The sequence below is a fragment of the Olea europaea genome, chromosome 1 (assembly GCF_002742605.1).
Source record: "Olea europaea var. sylvestris chromosome 1, O_europaea_v1, whole genome shotgun sequence".
Classification (NCBI taxonomy): Eukaryota; Viridiplantae; Streptophyta; class Magnoliopsida; order Lamiales; family Oleaceae; genus Olea; species Olea europaea.
The window spans coordinates 18,674,606-18,693,172 of record NC_036237.1 but is presented as its reverse complement, the minus strand read 5'-3'; the positions used below and the strand labels follow the sequence as shown (position 1 = coordinate 18,693,172).

Genomic DNA, 18,567 nt, shown 5'->3' with positions numbered 1-18,567 from the left:
AAGAAATTAAAAATATTGATCTTCATAATTAAATTGTGTTGTCAAATTCAAATGTTCAAGTTAAAGGGGTTGATGAAATATGATTCAGAATCCTAGGATATTTTCATCATCACATTCTCACACATTTGTATTAATCACAACTTTACATTGATTTTAGTTAATTTAGGTGTTGCATTCATAAGTATATTAGTTATTTACAATTTAGTTTTTAAAAAAATAATCAATTTCAATGGTTTTGGTTAAGGCTAAGTTAATTAGTACTTACAATTTCTATGGGTACAAATACTTGGATTTAAAAATCTATTTTACTACTTGTTAACGAATCATATACTTACGATATTCATTAATCGATTATATGAGGAGGTAGGTTTGATATAAGTGTTATTCTAGTCATTCATGAAGGCCAGAAGCTTTATAGTGCAGTGAATATTTTTATTTAATAAAAAATATTACTTATTGCTATTACATATATCTTTATATATTTATAGGGTTACATATTTGAAATTGGCATAAGAACTCTAAATTCTAAGGGCTGACCTTGTTATCCTGTTGTTCAGCATAGGGCTGTAAGCAAAAATTGCAAAATCGAAAAATCGAACTGAAACCGCATTTTAGAAACCGTCGGTTTGGTGTCACGTAGACCCGGTCAACAAAATGGTTTTGACCCAAACCAAACCGGTCAAAATGGTTTGGTTTAAGTTTGAGAATTTAAATTGCTATTTAAAACCAAACCGGACTGGAGAAAAAATATATAAAAATAAACAAATGAATTTTTTTGAAAATTCATTCAAATATGCAAAATTCAATAGTTTTGTCATTTGTGAGTATTTTTGTCAATTCTAATTTTCTAATACAGAATTATTATTATTATTATTATTATTATTATTATTATTATTATCATCATCATCATCCAATAATCCTAATATATATTTAATAATTTCAAAACTAACATAATCTATCAAAACTCTTTTTCCTTTTCAAAATTTAGATGAACTCCAGTCGATATCCAACACAGTTTTGAGCCACCGGCACCACACACTTCTTTTTCAGATTTTTCACATCTCTTCAAAGTTGAATTGAAGTCCATTATACCAAATCGGAGACAAAGAGATCCTAAACCTTCGATGATAATATTTGCTACAAATAAAGTTTCAGATCAATAATTTTTTGGAGCAAATTAAGGTAAGAATCTGAAATTAAATGTGCTTCGTAACATCATACAAACGTAAATCTGTGTAATTGTTATGTTTAGATATTATAAACAATTGCTTTATTATTGTGGTTGGTTATTCTCTTTGTTTAATCAGTATTCTTTTTTTTTTTCAGATATGATGATCACGAGGTTTTGTTGGACATAATTATGTTTTTTGGACCTTATATCTAGTTTAGTAGACTTGTATTGTAACGTTATTGTATCGTCATTAGCCTAAAAAAGGTGAACAAAAATGAAAAAAAAACTATATTTTAGTTTATTGTGATTTCACTTTGATTTAGTTGATATTTAAATTTATAGTAAATATATTTAGCCCCTGTTTAAGCCATATTTTTCATATCATCATAATAGTGAAATTTTCTTTTCATGTGGATATGATGATTGTACCTATGTTGCTATTTTTTGAAGATTATTTCAATTTGTTTGACTATTATCCACCATATCTAGCGGTGTCTGATAAAGAGACCAACTAATTTTAGCCAGCCTTAAATTTATTTTGAACAATGCTTAGTGATAAATGTATTTTTATACACATATCTATACCTTTAAATGTAGACATTCAAGAGTTACTTTTGAGAAATTATAACTTAGCCCTCGTTTGGCTCTCATTAAATTTCATTACATTACATTATATTTTTCTCTCCTATTTTTAACCACACAATCTTTCGTAAAATAATATTACACGTAAATCGAAAACTTTTCATTCTTTTTCAACCACTCATTTTTCAAAAAAATACTATTTCACTCATTTTCATTTTCCGAAAACCGGGGCCAAACGAGGGCTTAATCTTGTGTATTTATTATTTGTTAGATAAAACACAATGATTGAAAATGAAATTGAAATAAATAAACGAAAATTGACGAAAAAAAGAATTTTCAAAGTTAGGGACCAAATTACAAATATTCAAAAGTTGATCAGACCATGAAATAGTGATTCAAGATCATACGGAATCAATTGGAAGACAAATGACATTGGAACACAAATAACAAAAGTTGCTCGAAGAAAGGACTCAATCTGAATAAAGAAGCAAAATCTAGGACTAAAATGCAATTTGCTCAAAATTTCTATGTTGCGATTGCACCGCCTCATTTCAAACAACCTCTGGCCAAATTAATTTGCTTGTGTGATCTCTTCTGGTTCTACCATGTGAGTGCATGGTTGATTTTCGACTTACAATTTTCCTTATTCGATTATAACTCTTTTGGAATCCAATTTGAACGCATTTCTTTACCTAATTCGACATCTGTAAATATGGAACAAGAGAAGTAACCTTGGAGAGACTTGTCATACCATAGCATATCACATCATAACATAGAGATCGAGTCTAGCAAAGTTGTAATGAAAGGCAATATACATCAATAATTGAAGATCCAAAACCGGAATTGACGGTCAAGAACAAAAAATTGATCCCAAATCAGAGTTATTGTAATCATATATATTTTGGTGATATCTTTTCATATTTATAATTGTAATATCATAGAAATCATGCTAGGCTAAATTCTTGCTATTATTGGATGATGATAAACCTTTATTTTGGTTATTTTTAATTCAAGGACTAGCATTTTAACGTATTCTTGATTTTTCTTGATTAATCATACATGAACATTGCATTATTTGATTGAATGGCTACCAATTATGTAATTAATTATTGTTATAGTGTTGAAAGACTCACAATAAATTTAGAACACTGCAATGTTAACACACGGACTATAGATGTTAGGAATAACATATAGGGCATGTGAATCATTAGATAATCATGTAATTAACCTGTTACTTTGCATGTTAATCCAGAATAAAACTATGATCAAGTCGTGCTTAGAGCTGGTTGAACTTAACTCATAAACGATAGTTAAATATAATTGAATTATTGATTGGTAGGAACGCATAACTCACACTGAATCACAAATCAAATCAAGAAAAATGCTTGAGTATATTATTATTTCCAAGCAAACAAGTGCTCATGCTCATTCCTCAATCAAGTTCGTATTAATGTTGAAAAAAGTATCATATCAATAGGAATAAACACCTGTTCTTTTAGCAACAATACATGAAGCGAAAGAGATCACTTTTTTTTTCTCTCTCCTCAAAATACTAAATTTCATATTTTACATACTATTTATTTTTGTTGTCTATTCTATCCCGCAAGTGTACGGATCGTAACAAGTAATATAGTGGACCTATGAATCCAGATTATCGTTCCCACAAGAACTATACTTTAGCACACAATTTATTATTTCTAATTTCTATTTAATGAAAATAAACGGAACAGTGATTGGTTGTGTTTTTTAATCCAACTACTAAAAAAATGTGTGGATGCAACAAAGAATTATGGAGAATTCAAATAATAAATGGGTGTTAGAACGGAACAATTTCACATATTGATCACCTTTACATTTTATATCGAAATTCATAAAATCTAAAATATTGTTCGGTCGAATTCTTCTGTTATATTCAATTTATTCATTTCGAGTTCTCATTGAACCTATTTAACTAATTCAATTACATATCTTTATGCAAATAAAATTTAGTTAAATGAAAGAATAGTTCTAAGAATTCCTATATGACCACAACCATTAAAATAAGTATCTCTACACGTTATATTAATTTTTCGAATTTTATTATATGATCTAAATCTTAAACTCACCTCTCGATTCATAAAAGATTCACAAAATCATTTAATTAGTGACCAAGTAATTAAATGCATTAAAATCATAGCAAAAATCAACACATAAAACATAAAAGAACTAGAATCTCAAATAAAAGAAATAAGGGTTCCCAAATTGTTTACATTGTTCGCCCTAAATTAGATTTAGCTGTTCATATTAATGAAAGAAACACAAGAAATGATAATGGAAGACATCGCCTGGTTTTGAATATGAATGTAGACTAAGAAATCAACCTTGCACCAAGATCTTCTCCTCCTTTCAATTAATGCTTCAAAACTTGGATTGCTTGATGTTATTATGCGTTGAATGTTGTCTTCAAATCTGGATTTGTATTTATTTTCCTTCCAATGAGTAGAATAAATCTGGTGATGTGTATTCCCTTGAATTCTCTCTCAATTTCCCTCAAAATCCCCCAGTGTTTTAGCTATTTTCAATTCATAAAAGAGAGAGCTCTTATGTCTTGGAGTCATCTAGTATTTTATAGGGTACAAATTTAGGTCAAGAATATCGCCAAAATCCTTCCCAAATCGTGTTTGAGTCGTTGGCTGGATTTTACAACCATGCTACTCCATGGTATAAACCCATGCGACCGCATGGTTCAATGTTTGGAAGCCAAATTTCTCCCTACAATGTGGTCATAGCTATTTTTTTTTTTCGTCGGACAGCTTTTAATATTCTGCCCATATCTTCCTCTCTTGATATCCAATTGAGGTGATTCAAAGTGTGTTGAAAATATAACTCAAACGGATACAATTCTTCTAAAATTAGCATTTCTCCAATTCAAATCTAACCGAAAAATGGGTATTAACTTGAGGTTAAAAATTCGGCGCATAATTTTTTCGGCTGTAAGTTGACATGTGAGAGTACTTCGATTCTATTTTACTCCTTTGACTTCTTTCCTCATCCGATTGACTCCTAACACTCTCGAATCTTCATCGTAAAGTTCGACACAACTTTTGAGTATTTACATTTTGGTCTCCAAACTTTGAATCTTCCCTTTTCGCCGATTTTCCTCTCATTTCTTCCACTTTCTTGTGCAAACATTGACTTTTACTTATTCAACACCAATTGCAACAATTTAGACCATAATTCATCAAAGAAGCACTAAATATCATCTTGTATTTATTTTCCTTCCAATGAGTAGAATAAATCTGGTGATGTGTATTCCCTTGAATTCTCTCTCAATTTCCCTCAAAATCCACCAGTGTTTTAGCTATTTTCAATTCATAAAAGAGAGAGCTCTTATGTTTTGGAGTCATCTAGTATTTTATAGGGTACAAATTTAGGTCAAGAATATCGCCAAAATCCTTCCCAAATCGTGTTTGAGTCGTTGGCTGGATTTTACAATTCAAATCTAACCGAAAAATGGGTATTAACTTGAGGTTAAAAATTCGGCGCATAATTTTTTCGGCTGTAAGTTGACTTGTGAGAGTACTTCGATTCTATTTTACTCCTTTGACTTCTTTCCTCATCCGATTGACTCCTAACACTCTCGAATCTTCATCGTAAGGTTCGACACAACTTTTGAGTATTTACATTTTGGTCTCCAAACTTTGAATCTTCCCTTTTCGCCGATTTTCCTCTCATTTCTTCCACTTTCTTGTGCAAAGATTGACTTTTACTTATTCAACACCAATTGCAACAATTTAGACCATAATTCATCAAAGAAGCACTAAATATCATTGTTTTAAGACTTTGAATAAGTGTATAAAATACAGTATCAATTTTCCAACAGACAATGCAACTAATAAAGGGACAATTACATTTGCTCTAAATTTGTTCTTGATGTTCATGTAAATAATTAAATATGTACCTTCATTTCAATATCACAATCAAAAAAATGAAGACTGTTCATGAAGTACATTCAACTGAGAGAGAATTTTGGCAGCCAAAGATTTTGCATTACTTGATCCTCTTTGAGTGATGTCCACTAATGACATCTTAGCAGAATTCCCATATTTTTGTTTAAATTCAAAAATTCTAAAAATTCTCTGTAAAACCTCCAGAGATTTTTCCTGTAATCTAGTGCAGGGTGAATTCAACAGCTTAATAATGGGAACCAAACCATTGGCCTCCTCAACAACTTTAACACCATTCTGAAGTTTTTCACCATCAATTAAGGTTAAAATTGCATCCAATGAAGCTTCACAGGGACCAGAATCTGGCTCCCCAAGAACCATCACAAGGGGTTTAACAGCATTAGCCTCCAGAAGACAAAATGACGACTCAACAGTACAGATACCGCGGTGTATGGGGCAGCTAGATTCTGGAGGCTTAAAGCAACAACTGAATGTCCCAGTGTTTTTCACTGGCTTGCTTAAGTTGCTAGAACTTTCTGAAAACTGCTTAAGCGAAACGGCTACATTTTGCTTAGTCAATGAAGTTCCAGAGGCCAATAAACTCACCAGAACTGGAATAGTGCCTCCTCCAGCTACTCTCTTCTGCCAATCGGGATTTGTCGAGACGGTGAACCGGGAAAGGGCTCGAGCAGCATTCTCAGTGACTTCTTTTTTATATGAAGCATGAGTATTTCTATAAGTGAGGCAATCAAAGATGATTTCAAGTGCACCAAGGTCTAAAAGCTGCTGAGACATCTGAAAATCTCGAGGAAGATTTGAGATTATGCCCATGGCTGCAACAATCTCGTCCTCATCATGGGAAGTTCTAACAATTTTTACCAATGTCTCAATACATCTCGTGTTCACGTGCTCTGAGAAGGTGCTGTGATCCCCATCTTCTGTAAGATAATGGAACAATTTCACTGCACTTACCCTCACAACATGGTCATCAAGTTCGCATAACTGGACCAATACTTTAACGGCAGAGATCTGGTGAATAACATAAAATTAGGACTACATGATGATTTTGCCATATAACTCTGATTTTTGATGGGTGAAATTAAAAATAAGATGAATCAGACTGAAAATGCACGGAAAGTGGTGCAAATATTTTGAGTAACAAGGTTTGCACAAGCTCTGAAATGCAGGGGAGAGAAAGAGAAGAAATGTCAGATAAATTTAAGAAATCCTATTAATAGTTTCTCCAGTGTTTCTTTTAGCTTGGTATGGAACAAAGAGAAGAAAAAAACGAAATGATAAATTTAAGAAATCCAATTAATAGTTTCTCCTCCAGTGTTTTTTTCTTAGCTCGGTACGGAACAAAGAGAAGAAAACAATGAAATGATGAATATGAAACGTTTTTGCTTTGAGCCGTGGGAAGATATACTCTGGAGTTTTAGATTTATCTGAAGTTCCACTTTTGGATTTCTATCTTTTGCGGTATACAGTCAAATTTTAGTTATGGAGTATTCACCTATGAAATTCTGTTTACGTGCACCTGAATTTTAATAAGGAAGATGCTCACCTGTCTCAAGGTAGTCCTGATATTAAAACCGGAAGGGGATTTGCATATTTCAAGGAAGGTGCTGAGGAGCGTTTGTTGCATATTAGGTCCAGACAATGAAATAAGCGAAAATAGTTTGAAAACATCCTCCTCAGTTTCCAAAAGCAAAACCTGATCCTCAGAAGCCTCTTGGACAGTGGTTGATATAGATAGATGCATGAAAATTATTGCTACCCGTTCACGCAATTTTGGTAACGTTAAGGTATGACAAAAGAGAAGTTCAAACAGTGGCTGTGTAGCCCCTTCTCTGATAATCTGCAAACCATTTTGTGCTACACTTGAGAGGTTCTCAAGAGCTTTAACTGCTACTGCCTTGTACTCTTCAGCATCAAGGACGAGCATTTGAAGGAGTGGCTTCAGTGCCCCATTTCTAAAGAGATCGATCTTGTTGTGATCTGTCAGCTCCATATCGGCCAAGGTTTCTGCCATGATCATCTGTGTGCTTATGGGTCCTGTACCAATTATGTAGTCTGTTAAGAAAACGAAATAACATCTTTTGGATAGCAGTCACAGTTTATAGTCAGTTATTTGGTACGATTCATAAGCTAAATAGGTAAATATTGAGAGCCGAAAATTATCCTATAGATTTCACCTGATAACAGGGCACTGTTGAAGATATTACCTTCACAAAGACGCTGCAATAGAGGTCCAAAATATTTTGCGTTCGCCATTTGTATAACATTCTGATCTAGGAATGCAAGATTATCCAAAACCTCCTGAGCATATTTTGCTGCTTGTGTGTCATCGCTATTCACCAAAGTTACAAGTAGAAGTATGCAGCCCTGAACATTCCCGATGAAGTTCATAACCTCACTGCTTCTTGATAATTCTAAAAGCAATTTAAGTGCCATCGTGCTTTCTTCAATTTTACGTGCAAGTGACCGAACAATATATTTGATCCCATCATCTACTTTTGCAATTCTTTCCTGAGACGAAATCAGAGTTCTGGTGTAATAGACATATGTTAAATATAAATTAGGAACAAGTGCCGAAAATTTACCTTGTTATCATCAGCATCCTTTGCAAGGCAGTAAAGGATAGTTAAAGCAAGAAGTCTTATTTCGTGACTTTTTGTACAGAGAAGACCTGTGATAATTGGTATATAATCCTCCATTACCATCCATTCTCGGTGCAACTCACTTCCTATGCAAAAGTCATGCAGCTTCTCCAAACATTGAAGTACTTCTTCCTCATTGCTCGACTGGATTTCGGGTTTCATGGAAGCAATGCTAATCATGGTGTTTCGATTTCTCCACTCTTCAATGGATTGGTGAAGAGTTCTGTTGGGCCGCAGCGACAATTTGTTCAAGGGAGTCTTAGTTAGCGGGCAGAGGTCATGTCCGTCTTCTAACCACTTCTGAATTGCTGTTCGCTCAAAAGAATGGCCAGAGGAAGTCTCAACTGGATCCTCCATGACATCCCCGGTTATTGGACAATAAAATGATTGAAGAGGTTCCAACAGCTGCCGACCCAAGGAATTACGTTTGTTAAAGTACTTCGTCTCTTTTTCTTTAGGAGTCATAACCATATCTGCCTTACCAAGCAATAGTATGATCTGTTCCATCCGTAAATCCTCTGTCCAATCGGACCTTAACTCATTGTTCTCCATTTCATTCTTAAAATTTTCAAATTCTGCCTTAATTTCAGAGTGCTCACTTGAGATTCCAACAGAGTCAGCAATACAAATGAGCAAATTATTCGAGTAAGATCGATCAACGTTTCTCTCTTCTATTCCTCTTTCAATCTTCTGCAAAATTTCTTCCTCTATGGCAGCTGGTTGGTATTCAGCATCTAACATGTTCTTGCAAAGTGTCCTTAACTGTTCAGTTATTTCTGATGAAACGTTCAAAGATTCTGGAGTAAAGAGGCTCATGAGCCTACTTATATTCTTTGTGCTTTTCTCTATTTCATCTATGATTTTCTGGCTATTTAAGAAGAGATAAATTTTGTTCCGGTTTCTGCATTCAGACGCTAGTTGCTTGGCGACTTTTATCTCCAGATTAAGATCCTCAATGACACCATGTAATCTCTCAAAATCATTTAGTTCAAACATGGAGAGTTCTTTAAGGAAAAAAGCAGTCCTTTCCAAGTGGGATGAGAATTTTTCGAAATTCTCCTTCTGAACGACAGCTCGTCTGGCAGAATCTACTGTTTCAAATATGAATTTTGCAGTAACAAGAAGAATGTTGGAAGGCACACTGGGGGAGGCATCTACTACATTGCTTGCCATGTTTAATACAGACAAATGAAAAATTCCTCAACTTCTAATCATTTGTTTATCAACTGCTAAACTTTACACCCGATAAAAAGTCCGCATTCTGGCCATCTATACTCTAATAACAAAGCAAGAGAAGAGGAAAAATGAGAAGAAAGCATAGTAAAGATCAACTGCATATTTGGTACAAAGTATCAGAGGATAGTATAAATGGACGATATTTTAACTTCTACAATTATGCCATCGTTTCTAATCCACATTACCAAACACGCAACAAGAGTTTCCCTCTGTGATGAACATTGATAACCAGTAACAACGAATCAATGATCATCGCAATGACCAAGACTTAAGATCCACCCTATATTTCATTTTTTGCCCATAATTATCATTGACCAATTTATTCATCCAGGAATCATAATAAGTACAACAGATATCACTGAAGCCATTGAATCAAATCCAAAGAACCCTATCAAGTCTTGGATTTCATCTGAAAAGCTCAAAAATAGTAGCCTGAGCCTCTTGATTATCGTTTTTAATTTCCATATTTAACCGATTTGAGATTTTACATCAATGAACCCAACATAAAGTAACCTAAACTCGTTAACATCATCAAAATTCAAGCAGCTATTAGGCATATATATATTTGCATGAAATTTCATATTTTTCAACTAGAAGATCATTTAAACCATAGCAGTAGCAACAAGTACCTGTCGTGATAAGCCCTCTGAATAGTCTTAATTTTGTTAGATTCTCTGGGTTGTTGCAATAGAGCTGGCCAAGCTTAACAAAAGTTACCTTTGAGAAAAAGCTTCCGAAACGTAGCCAAACATGCTTCTGGGATAAAATCACGCGGTTTTCTCGGTGGACCGGAATTGCTTGGTCCTTGCAACTATTTGGACTGTTTTAAGGAGTCAACGATCAAGTAAACGGATACGTCACTAGAGTGCGCGCATGACTGGTATTTTCTCAAGGGCTTGTTTGGAAATGCGTGTTTATATATATATACAGAAATGATCCGATACTTAGCTTATGTTAAGTACTGATGACATGTCACACCATTTAATTGGTGAATCGTAAGCTTAACACTGATATTTGAGGGATCACACACACGCATATATATCTCACATTTTTCATTCTAATAATGAAATTCACGTTGTTATCTTGATAAGATTGTTGGTTTAATGCGTATTTTACTTAAATTTATTTTTCTTTATTAATTGCTCTATAGGTGAAACAGCTTATTTCTTTTAATCGATAACAATACTGTCCATTGATTCTCAAAATGTTCCATCTTTGTGGCATCATACGACTGGTCTTTTCTGTTTGGGAGAAAATCAGAAGTCAAAGTATTAAACCCTTGTTTGTATTTAATTAAAATCTGATTTTAATTTTAAGTCGAAGTCAAAAATTAATTTTAACTACATATTTTATGGGTCCACAATATTTCAACCATACATTTCATCAACTTTTATCAAAATCTATTAAAAATCTGATTTTAATTTACACATATTTGGGGCTATGTATGTACCAAATCAATTTGTAGACATTAAATTTAAAAATACAAAAGGCAAGTGTTAATTTAATACTTTAATTTTAAATAATAATATTATCAAATTAAATTATTTTACCCACAGCCACCCCACCAAACAATCGTCCCCCACCCCCAACACCCATTCTTGCGCACCCCGCTCATCATTATCCCCTCCATTGCGGGCAACTTCTTCAATGAAAAACTGATCATCGCTCTATGATGAATGAGCATCGCTAGCTCAAATAGTAGAGATAGAAGGAGAAACACAACGATAATTAGAGAACGTCGACTAAGCATCGTCAGCGATTGTAAATCTTCTTCTGCAATGACTCAACAATGGTAATATAATTTAAAACTATTTTTTAAAATTGAATTGAAAAACAGTACTTGGTGAAATTTTACAGAGTACTCACCGTAGCAAAATAACTTCAATGCTCTCTAATGAAATCTGGCTAATCGAATTTGTGACCAATTCGGAGAATTGAGGTCGAAGAAATCTATTTAAAGTTGAGGGATTAGTTCGAGTGGGAAAGAAAAACTATTTTGTCCAATATTTATATTTGTCTTCACCGATCGGATTGTTGTATTTAACCATTTAGAGTATACAACACAATTGTGAATACAAAGTGATTCAATGACATAAAAAAATCTTAAAATTAATAATTTAAAGTGAGAATTTTTTACCCGAAATTTATTTTAAAAGAATGCTGCTAATTCTCTCCGAGGAGTTGGACCATTTCAACAAATAAAAACATAAAAGTCACTCTGAAGTAAATTATGCTTTCGGCTGTTTGAATATTACAAGAAAGATAATTCTTCAATCAGGGACCACTTAATGGTAGACCAATTCTGCAATCAGACAAATTAATGGCAGACTAGCCGTGATTTGAAACGGAGTTAGTACAACGTATTCAAGATGGTAGGTAAGTGTATTTTTATTTTTACTCCATCAGTCCATCTGTATAGTATATATAGAATGCCGCCGGGCCAATATGTTTCTTCTCCAAGACAATTTCTTTGGTAATGCTTTCATTTTCACTCAGTATCTGCGGGATATTTTTGTTTTATGATTCTAAAAGTCTTCCGCACAAAATGACAGAAACTATGCAGCAAGAATGGTTTATTTCAGCTTTGGTATCATGTGGAACCAGCAATTCTAAAGAGGGTCAGATATGAAATTAATTACGACTCCAAAGTACCGTCAGTTGCAGTTTCACTGAGGCCAGACAAATACGATTTCTTGAACTCGAGTCCTCTGCTCGGATCAACATCGTCTAAAAGCTTAAACCGTTTGTAAGGTTGGAAGCACTTCCTTAATTCTCCATAACTGTAATGTTTCTTGTTCTTTTCTTCTGGCTTTGCGTGTCCATGTCAAATCTCATCTTGTATCTACTTTGTGCCATGAACGGATCAAAGCTACCTCCATAAGCTACAACATTTTAACCAAAGAATTCAGAAAAGAAAGACATCTTTAACATGGGAATATTAAAAATATTGTTGAATCTGAAATTAACTTCCTTTTTTTCGTATCATGGTGGTTCCTGATGCTCGAAATGCATCAGTAATCTGTATTCATTGAAGAGATGAATTATGAAGATTATAGGAATTAAAACGAAATGACAGAAAACGAAGTGCCTGATTTATGAGCGTACTTGATAAAGGAATGTTTACCGAACCGGCTTTCACTCCTTGAGTCAGGAACCGAACTACTGATTCTACTCACAATCGCTATTCACCCCTTTTCAAGAAATTATGGATCTACACAGTTTTATGTAGTCTGAAACCATTGAAAATATCGAAAATATCCGAGAGAGTGAAACTGTCTACATTACCTGAGGCTTGCTGATTTGATGCAAAGAAGCATACAAGAGTGATATTGATTCGGCTCATCGCCCAACTGTTCATGCAAATTCAACAGAAAGTGCTGAGCCAAAAGCAATATCACGCCATGTCTACTCCTCGGAATAAATATGAAAACATAGGACTGGTGCGAGATGGAGAAGTTTCTTGTATAAAAAGAATGGTGCAACACCTCCTTATATAGCAAAAGCCAACAAGGTTTAAGGTTTCTAAAAATCGAGATTGGTTCCTCCAAACAAGGAATAAGAATGGGATTAATAATTATGATATGGAACAATTTGTCATAATCAAGATCGATCAAAGGATCCATAACCTATTCTATTTATATTCTTATTGGACCGGAGGATTATTGTTTTGCAATGACATGCGAATCTGTTCAGCGGATATCGAGCTCAACCGATTTGAAGAAAAGATTATCTTCTTCTTTCTTTATCATGTGAAGATACAGAGCCCAACAGATTTGAAGAAAAGATTATCTTCTTCTTTCTTTATCATGTGAAGATACAGTATTATCAAATTATGAATTTCAAATGATTTCTTGTTGACATATTCAATGAAACTAGAGTTAAAATCTATAGTTAGGAGAACGTGGCTATTCATTTCGTCCCAAAAAGATAAACTTGATTTTCTTTTCCGTATGTCTCAAATTATTGGTAACTTTTATTTATTAATTTTTTAATATGTCCTTTGTCTTGTTATCAATACATATGAACTATTAATACTTAAACAATTATTGACGAAGAAGTATATGAGGAGAAATATAAGTAAAATATATTGTTCCAACTACATCAATTACTTTTTTCTTAGGGAAAATTTAGCAGTGGTCCCTAACGTTTTTATTTTTTGCAGACTTTATCCTAATATTCATTTTGTGCCATTCAAAATTTCTAACATTTCATAAATATGCACTTGAAGTCCATTTGGACGGAAATCGTCTAAAACACCATCAGTTAATATGAAAAATTAAGAAATTAATATCCAATAAAACCGTCCAAAACACCGTCCAAAAAAGTATCAAAATCCAATAAAGTCGTCATGGTAGCAAATAGTTCAAGGAATTTTCCCGATCAACTGACGTTGTTTTAGACGATTTCCGTCAAGATGGACTTCAATTGCATATTTATGAAATGTTAGGAATATTCGCTGACACAAAATGAAGGTTAGGGTAAAGTCTGTAAAAAATGAAAAAGGTTAGGAACCGTTACTACAATTTCCATTTTTCTTAATTTGTGTGAAAATAGAAGCAAACATATTTTTATGGGAACAAGTGCGTAATTAAATCTTACTATGCATAACAAACTTGTGTCGAACTGCATTTAATATTTTCTTATACAAAGGAAGCCGGGTTTTTTGTTTGCTAGATCGAGAGATGTCGAGATTACTTTGTAATGAAAACTCACAACAGTGAAGCGGATGTACCTCTAAGGTTGAGCAAAACACGATTATAATTTGTGTGCATATTTTGATAGTTTTCTCAACTATATTTTCATTCTCTCGTAAATAGGTATCAGTTTTTAATTAATTATTCGCGACTTGATCTTTCGGATACTAATTATACTGTAACTTTTACATTAATCAATCTTTCACACGAGATTTAATATTGAACTCATTAAAAATCATTCATGTATCCAACCCAAATTCATTAGTAATAAGCGTTGCATTATCATAATAATCAATACTTTTATGAACAAAATATTACTGCAGGATCAAAAGCTGGGAATATATTGGATGAACCAAAACGAGATGCTTAATGGAATCTCCACTTGCATCTATAGAGCAGTGGATGAAATTTTTTTATTAGTCTATGTTACATTGTAATTAATAATTCAGTGGTTAAGAGTATATAAATATTTCTTATAATTTCATGGGCAAAAATGGATTATTTTAATCCAGTCAAGAGCTACAATGGATTCAAATGGAAATGTAGAGAAATTCTTTGAAACTTTTTTGAAAGAAAACAGAATCTTTTTCCTCCAACAGAAAATCAAAAGGTTTCTCTTTTATTTATTTATTTTTGCTTCTCTTTCTAGTGAAGATTTATGTTATCGAAGACTTCATTCCTATGTTTAATTGGTCAGAGCATTAAGGGATAAATTATCCTACAGTTTACTGATTCTTTATGAGAAGACAAGGCCTTGTACAGATTCTTATTTATGTCTTTTTTTCAGCAAAGAAATATTGAGAGAGAGAGAGAGTAATATCAATTGACAAACCGCCCCGTCTCGCCCATGCAACCTTTTTTCTTATATATATACACACATACCCACGGGCGACTAAGTGACCATTATTATAAACTTTAGGAAAAGGATAAATTTATTTATTTATTTTTGTAATATTGATGTTGGGATAATTTTTCTTGCATAGCTATACCTTGGTCAAATTGCAAAGCAAGGTGTTTGTGTGTATGTTATTCATGAGAATATTGATCAGTCCAAGGAAGGTCAATATTTAGCCGAACTGTACGTGCATCTGTGGTGATAAACTTATGACGATTATTTGGCTTAACGTGTGAGCAATAAATCAGTCCAAGAAATGTTTATTGATTGATATATTGTTTTATCGTCAATGTTTGATCACTACGCCAAGAGTACCACTTACAAATCAATATTTCTGTCTAAAGACCAGATATTGATGTTGTGCTAGGTATCTTGTGATGGACTCTATCACTGTTTGAGAATATTATTATTTGCATATTAAAGATATTCATGTGAGCTATTTGTAATAATCATTCTCTAATTCAATTTCAGGTTTTGCTGCCAATATCTCTGCTAGCATCAATTCAATTCGAATGCTTAATGACACAAATTTCAGGGCATGGTAAGAGAACGTGATGATTGCTCTCATAGTCAAGACCTTGCTTTATGGGTCGATCACCCTGCTGCACTTACTGATAAGAGTACCTCTGATGATAAAGAGATGGAAAAATGGGAAAGAACGAAACGCATAAGCTTAATGGTCATGAAGTGTGCTATTCCAGAAGCATTCCGGGGCATTATGTCCGATAAGGTGATTACAGCTAAAGATTTTTTGAGGATCTTGAGAAGAGGTTTGCTGAGAATGAAAAGGTTGAAACAAGTACACTTTTGGCAAACCTTGTCTCAATGAGGTATAAAGGAAAATGAAACATTCGGGAGTACATTATGAAAATATCTCACATTGCTTCAAAACTAAAGGAACTCAAGTTGGATTTATCTGAAGACTTGTTAGTGCACTTGGTTTTGATATCCCTTCCGACACATTTCAGCTAATTCAAGGTGAGCTAAAATTGTCAAAAGGACTTATGGTCCCTTAGTGAATTCATCTTACACTGTGTCTAGGAGGAGGAAAGATTGAAGCATGAGAAGACAGAGAATGCTCATTTAGCCACTGTGTCCAGGGATAAAATGAACAAGAAACGGAAAATTGATAAGGAAGATGCGGGTACAACATTGCAAAAGAAACAACATAAGGAATCAACTGAAGGTGGTTGTTTCTTCTGTGGAGCCGCATGTCATATGAAGAAAAATTGCACCAATCACCACGCTTGACGTGTAAAGAAAGGTATTCTTGATTTGGTTTATTCTGAGGTTAATTTAATTTCAATACCTAGACATACATGGTGTATAGATTTTGGTATAACAACTCACATCAGTATGTCTATGCAAGGTTGCCTGAGTTGTTGAAAATCAAGTAATGGTGAAATATACATTTATGTTCGCGACGACAAGACGGTAGAAGTAGAGGCAATAGGAAAAATTTTAGATTATTCTTAAAGACTGGATTTTGTTTGGATCTTGATGAGACATTTATCGTACCATCTTTTAGACAAAATTTGATTTCTATTTCTGCTTTAGACAAAATTTGTTATTCTTGTTCATTTGGGAATGAAAAATTTAGTTTACTTCATGATTCAAAATTGATTGGCTCAGATTTTTTATCAGGTTACAATAATCTTTATTCAATTAATAAAATTGCTTCTTTTAATGAAATTTTGCATTTAAGTACTCGAGGTCTAAAGTAAAAATTAACCAACGAGAATTCTACCTTGTTGTGGACAAGAGATTAGGTCACATATTCAAGAGGAGAATTGAAAGACATGTGTCTAATGGGATTCTCGACCCCTTTGACTTCACAGATTATGATTTGTGTGTCAACTGTATATAAGGAAAACAAACCAATAAAAGGAAATTTCAAGCTAACAGGCCTTCGAACGTCTTAGAACTTATACATACGGATATTTGTGGACCAATCCCTATAGGTTCTTGGAATGGTCAGCAATATTTTATAACGTTCATAGACGACTTTTCAAGATTTGACTATATATATCTCATTTATGAAAAATCACATTCTTTGGATGTGTTCAAAAACTATAAAACTGAAGTTGAGAACCAACTCGACAAAAGGATCAAAAGCGTCAATTCTGATCGTGAGTGAATACTATGACAGATATGATAGTTCAAGTGAACAACGTCCTGGGCCATTTGCCAAATTCCTAGAGAAATGCAGTATCGTCTTTTAGTACACTATGCTAGGTTGGCTCACTATGAATGGCGTTGCTGAGAGACGAAATAGATCACTTAAAGACATAGTGAGGAGTATGATTAGTCATTTTACCTTACTAGAATCTCTCTGGGGTGAAGCATTAAAGGCTACAACATATATACTCAACAGAGTTCCAACTAAGGCCACTGATAAAACTCCTTATGAGCTTTGGATGGGTAAGAAGCCTAGTTTGAAACATATACACATTTGGGGATGTTCAGTTGAGGCAAGGCTCTATAAGCCAAATGAAAAGAAACTGGACGCAAAAACCATCATTTGCTACTTTATTGGATATTCCGAAAGGTCCAGGGGTTACAAGTTTTATGATCCCACAACTAAGGAAATTTACAAGACAGGAAATGCTAGGTCCATTGAGGATGTTAAGTTTGTGAGGAGAGAAAGGGTTACACGCTTTGTCTTTAAGGAGGAATATGTTGAAATTATCCTAATTGCCATTGACAATGATCAGGTTTCTATCCTTGAAATTGTTCAATAAACAACTTCGGATCAAGATAATGTCGTATCTAACTTTCAAAGTTAACAAATCATTCCAGAAGAGCAAACTCTATAGCCTCAAGAACCAATGCCATCAAGAAGATCCACTAGAGGGAGGAGAAGTGCCGTTTCAGATGATTACATCGTATTTCTCCAAGAACATGAAGTTAACATTGGAATGATGGAAGATGATCCGATCAACTTCCGTCAAGCTATGGAAAGTTTAACTCTCGAAAGTGGCTCGATGCTATGAATGAAGAGATAAAGTTCATGAAGGACAATGACGTGTGGGACATTGTTCCATTGCCCGAAAGTACAAAGCCCATTGGTTGCAAATGGATATTTAAGACCAAAAGGGGTTTGAAAGGTGATGCAGAGAGATATAAGGCTCATCTTGTCAATGGCATGCTGTCGCAGGCGCCCAAAAATAATAAAACCTACAATTCCAAAAAAATGTATGTAATAGTGGAAGTAAGGATTGTTCTGACGAAGAGTGATTAGTCAAATTTTATGCAATGTTAACAGTAATGGGGGGTTTTGTTTGTGATGAAATCAATTCTAACTAAAAGCAATGCGATTTAATAAATTGGATGAAATCAATATAACGAACATTGGTCTAAGTCAATATCCACCGTAGGAATTTTGAACTTATCGTAGATCCAT

The 18,567-nt window shown here is 33.7% G+C and overlaps 2 protein-coding genes across 3 annotated transcripts; one reads left to right on the top strand and one right to left on the bottom strand.

Annotated features, from left to right (window-relative positions):
• Nucleotides 1–5,584: 5,584 nt before the first annotated feature.
• On the bottom strand, nt 5,585–10,387 carry LOC111396346 (U-box domain-containing protein 43-like). 2 transcript variants are annotated; one of them, XM_023022763.1, is made up of 5 exons: nt 10,205–10,387; nt 8,283–9,615; nt 7,905–8,208; nt 7,244–7,734; nt 5,585–6,708 (listed from the first exon to the last, which is right to left on the bottom strand). In XM_023022763.1, exons 2-5 carry the CDS (start codon nt 9,510–9,512, stop codon nt 5,713–5,715), a joined length of 3,021 nt encoding a protein of 1,006 aa, XP_022878531.1. In that variant the 5' UTR covers nt 9,513–9,615; nt 10,205–10,387; the 3' UTR covers nt 5,585–5,712. The 2 variants fall into 2 exon arrangements, with proteins under 2 accessions (XP_022878531.1, XP_022878538.1); XM_023022770.1 differs by having other exon boundaries at nt 8,283–9,608.
• Nucleotides 10,388–15,702: 5,315 nt separating this feature from the next.
• Nucleotides 15,703–18,157, top strand: LOC111405446. Its single transcript, XM_023034338.1, has 4 exons — nt 15,703–15,894; nt 16,206–16,350; nt 17,400–17,842; nt 17,981–18,157. The coding sequence occupies exons 1-4, from the start codon at nt 15,703–15,705 to the stop codon at nt 18,155–18,157; spliced, it is 957 nt and encodes a 318-aa protein (XP_022890106.1).
• Nucleotides 18,158–18,567: the final 410 nt, after the last annotated feature.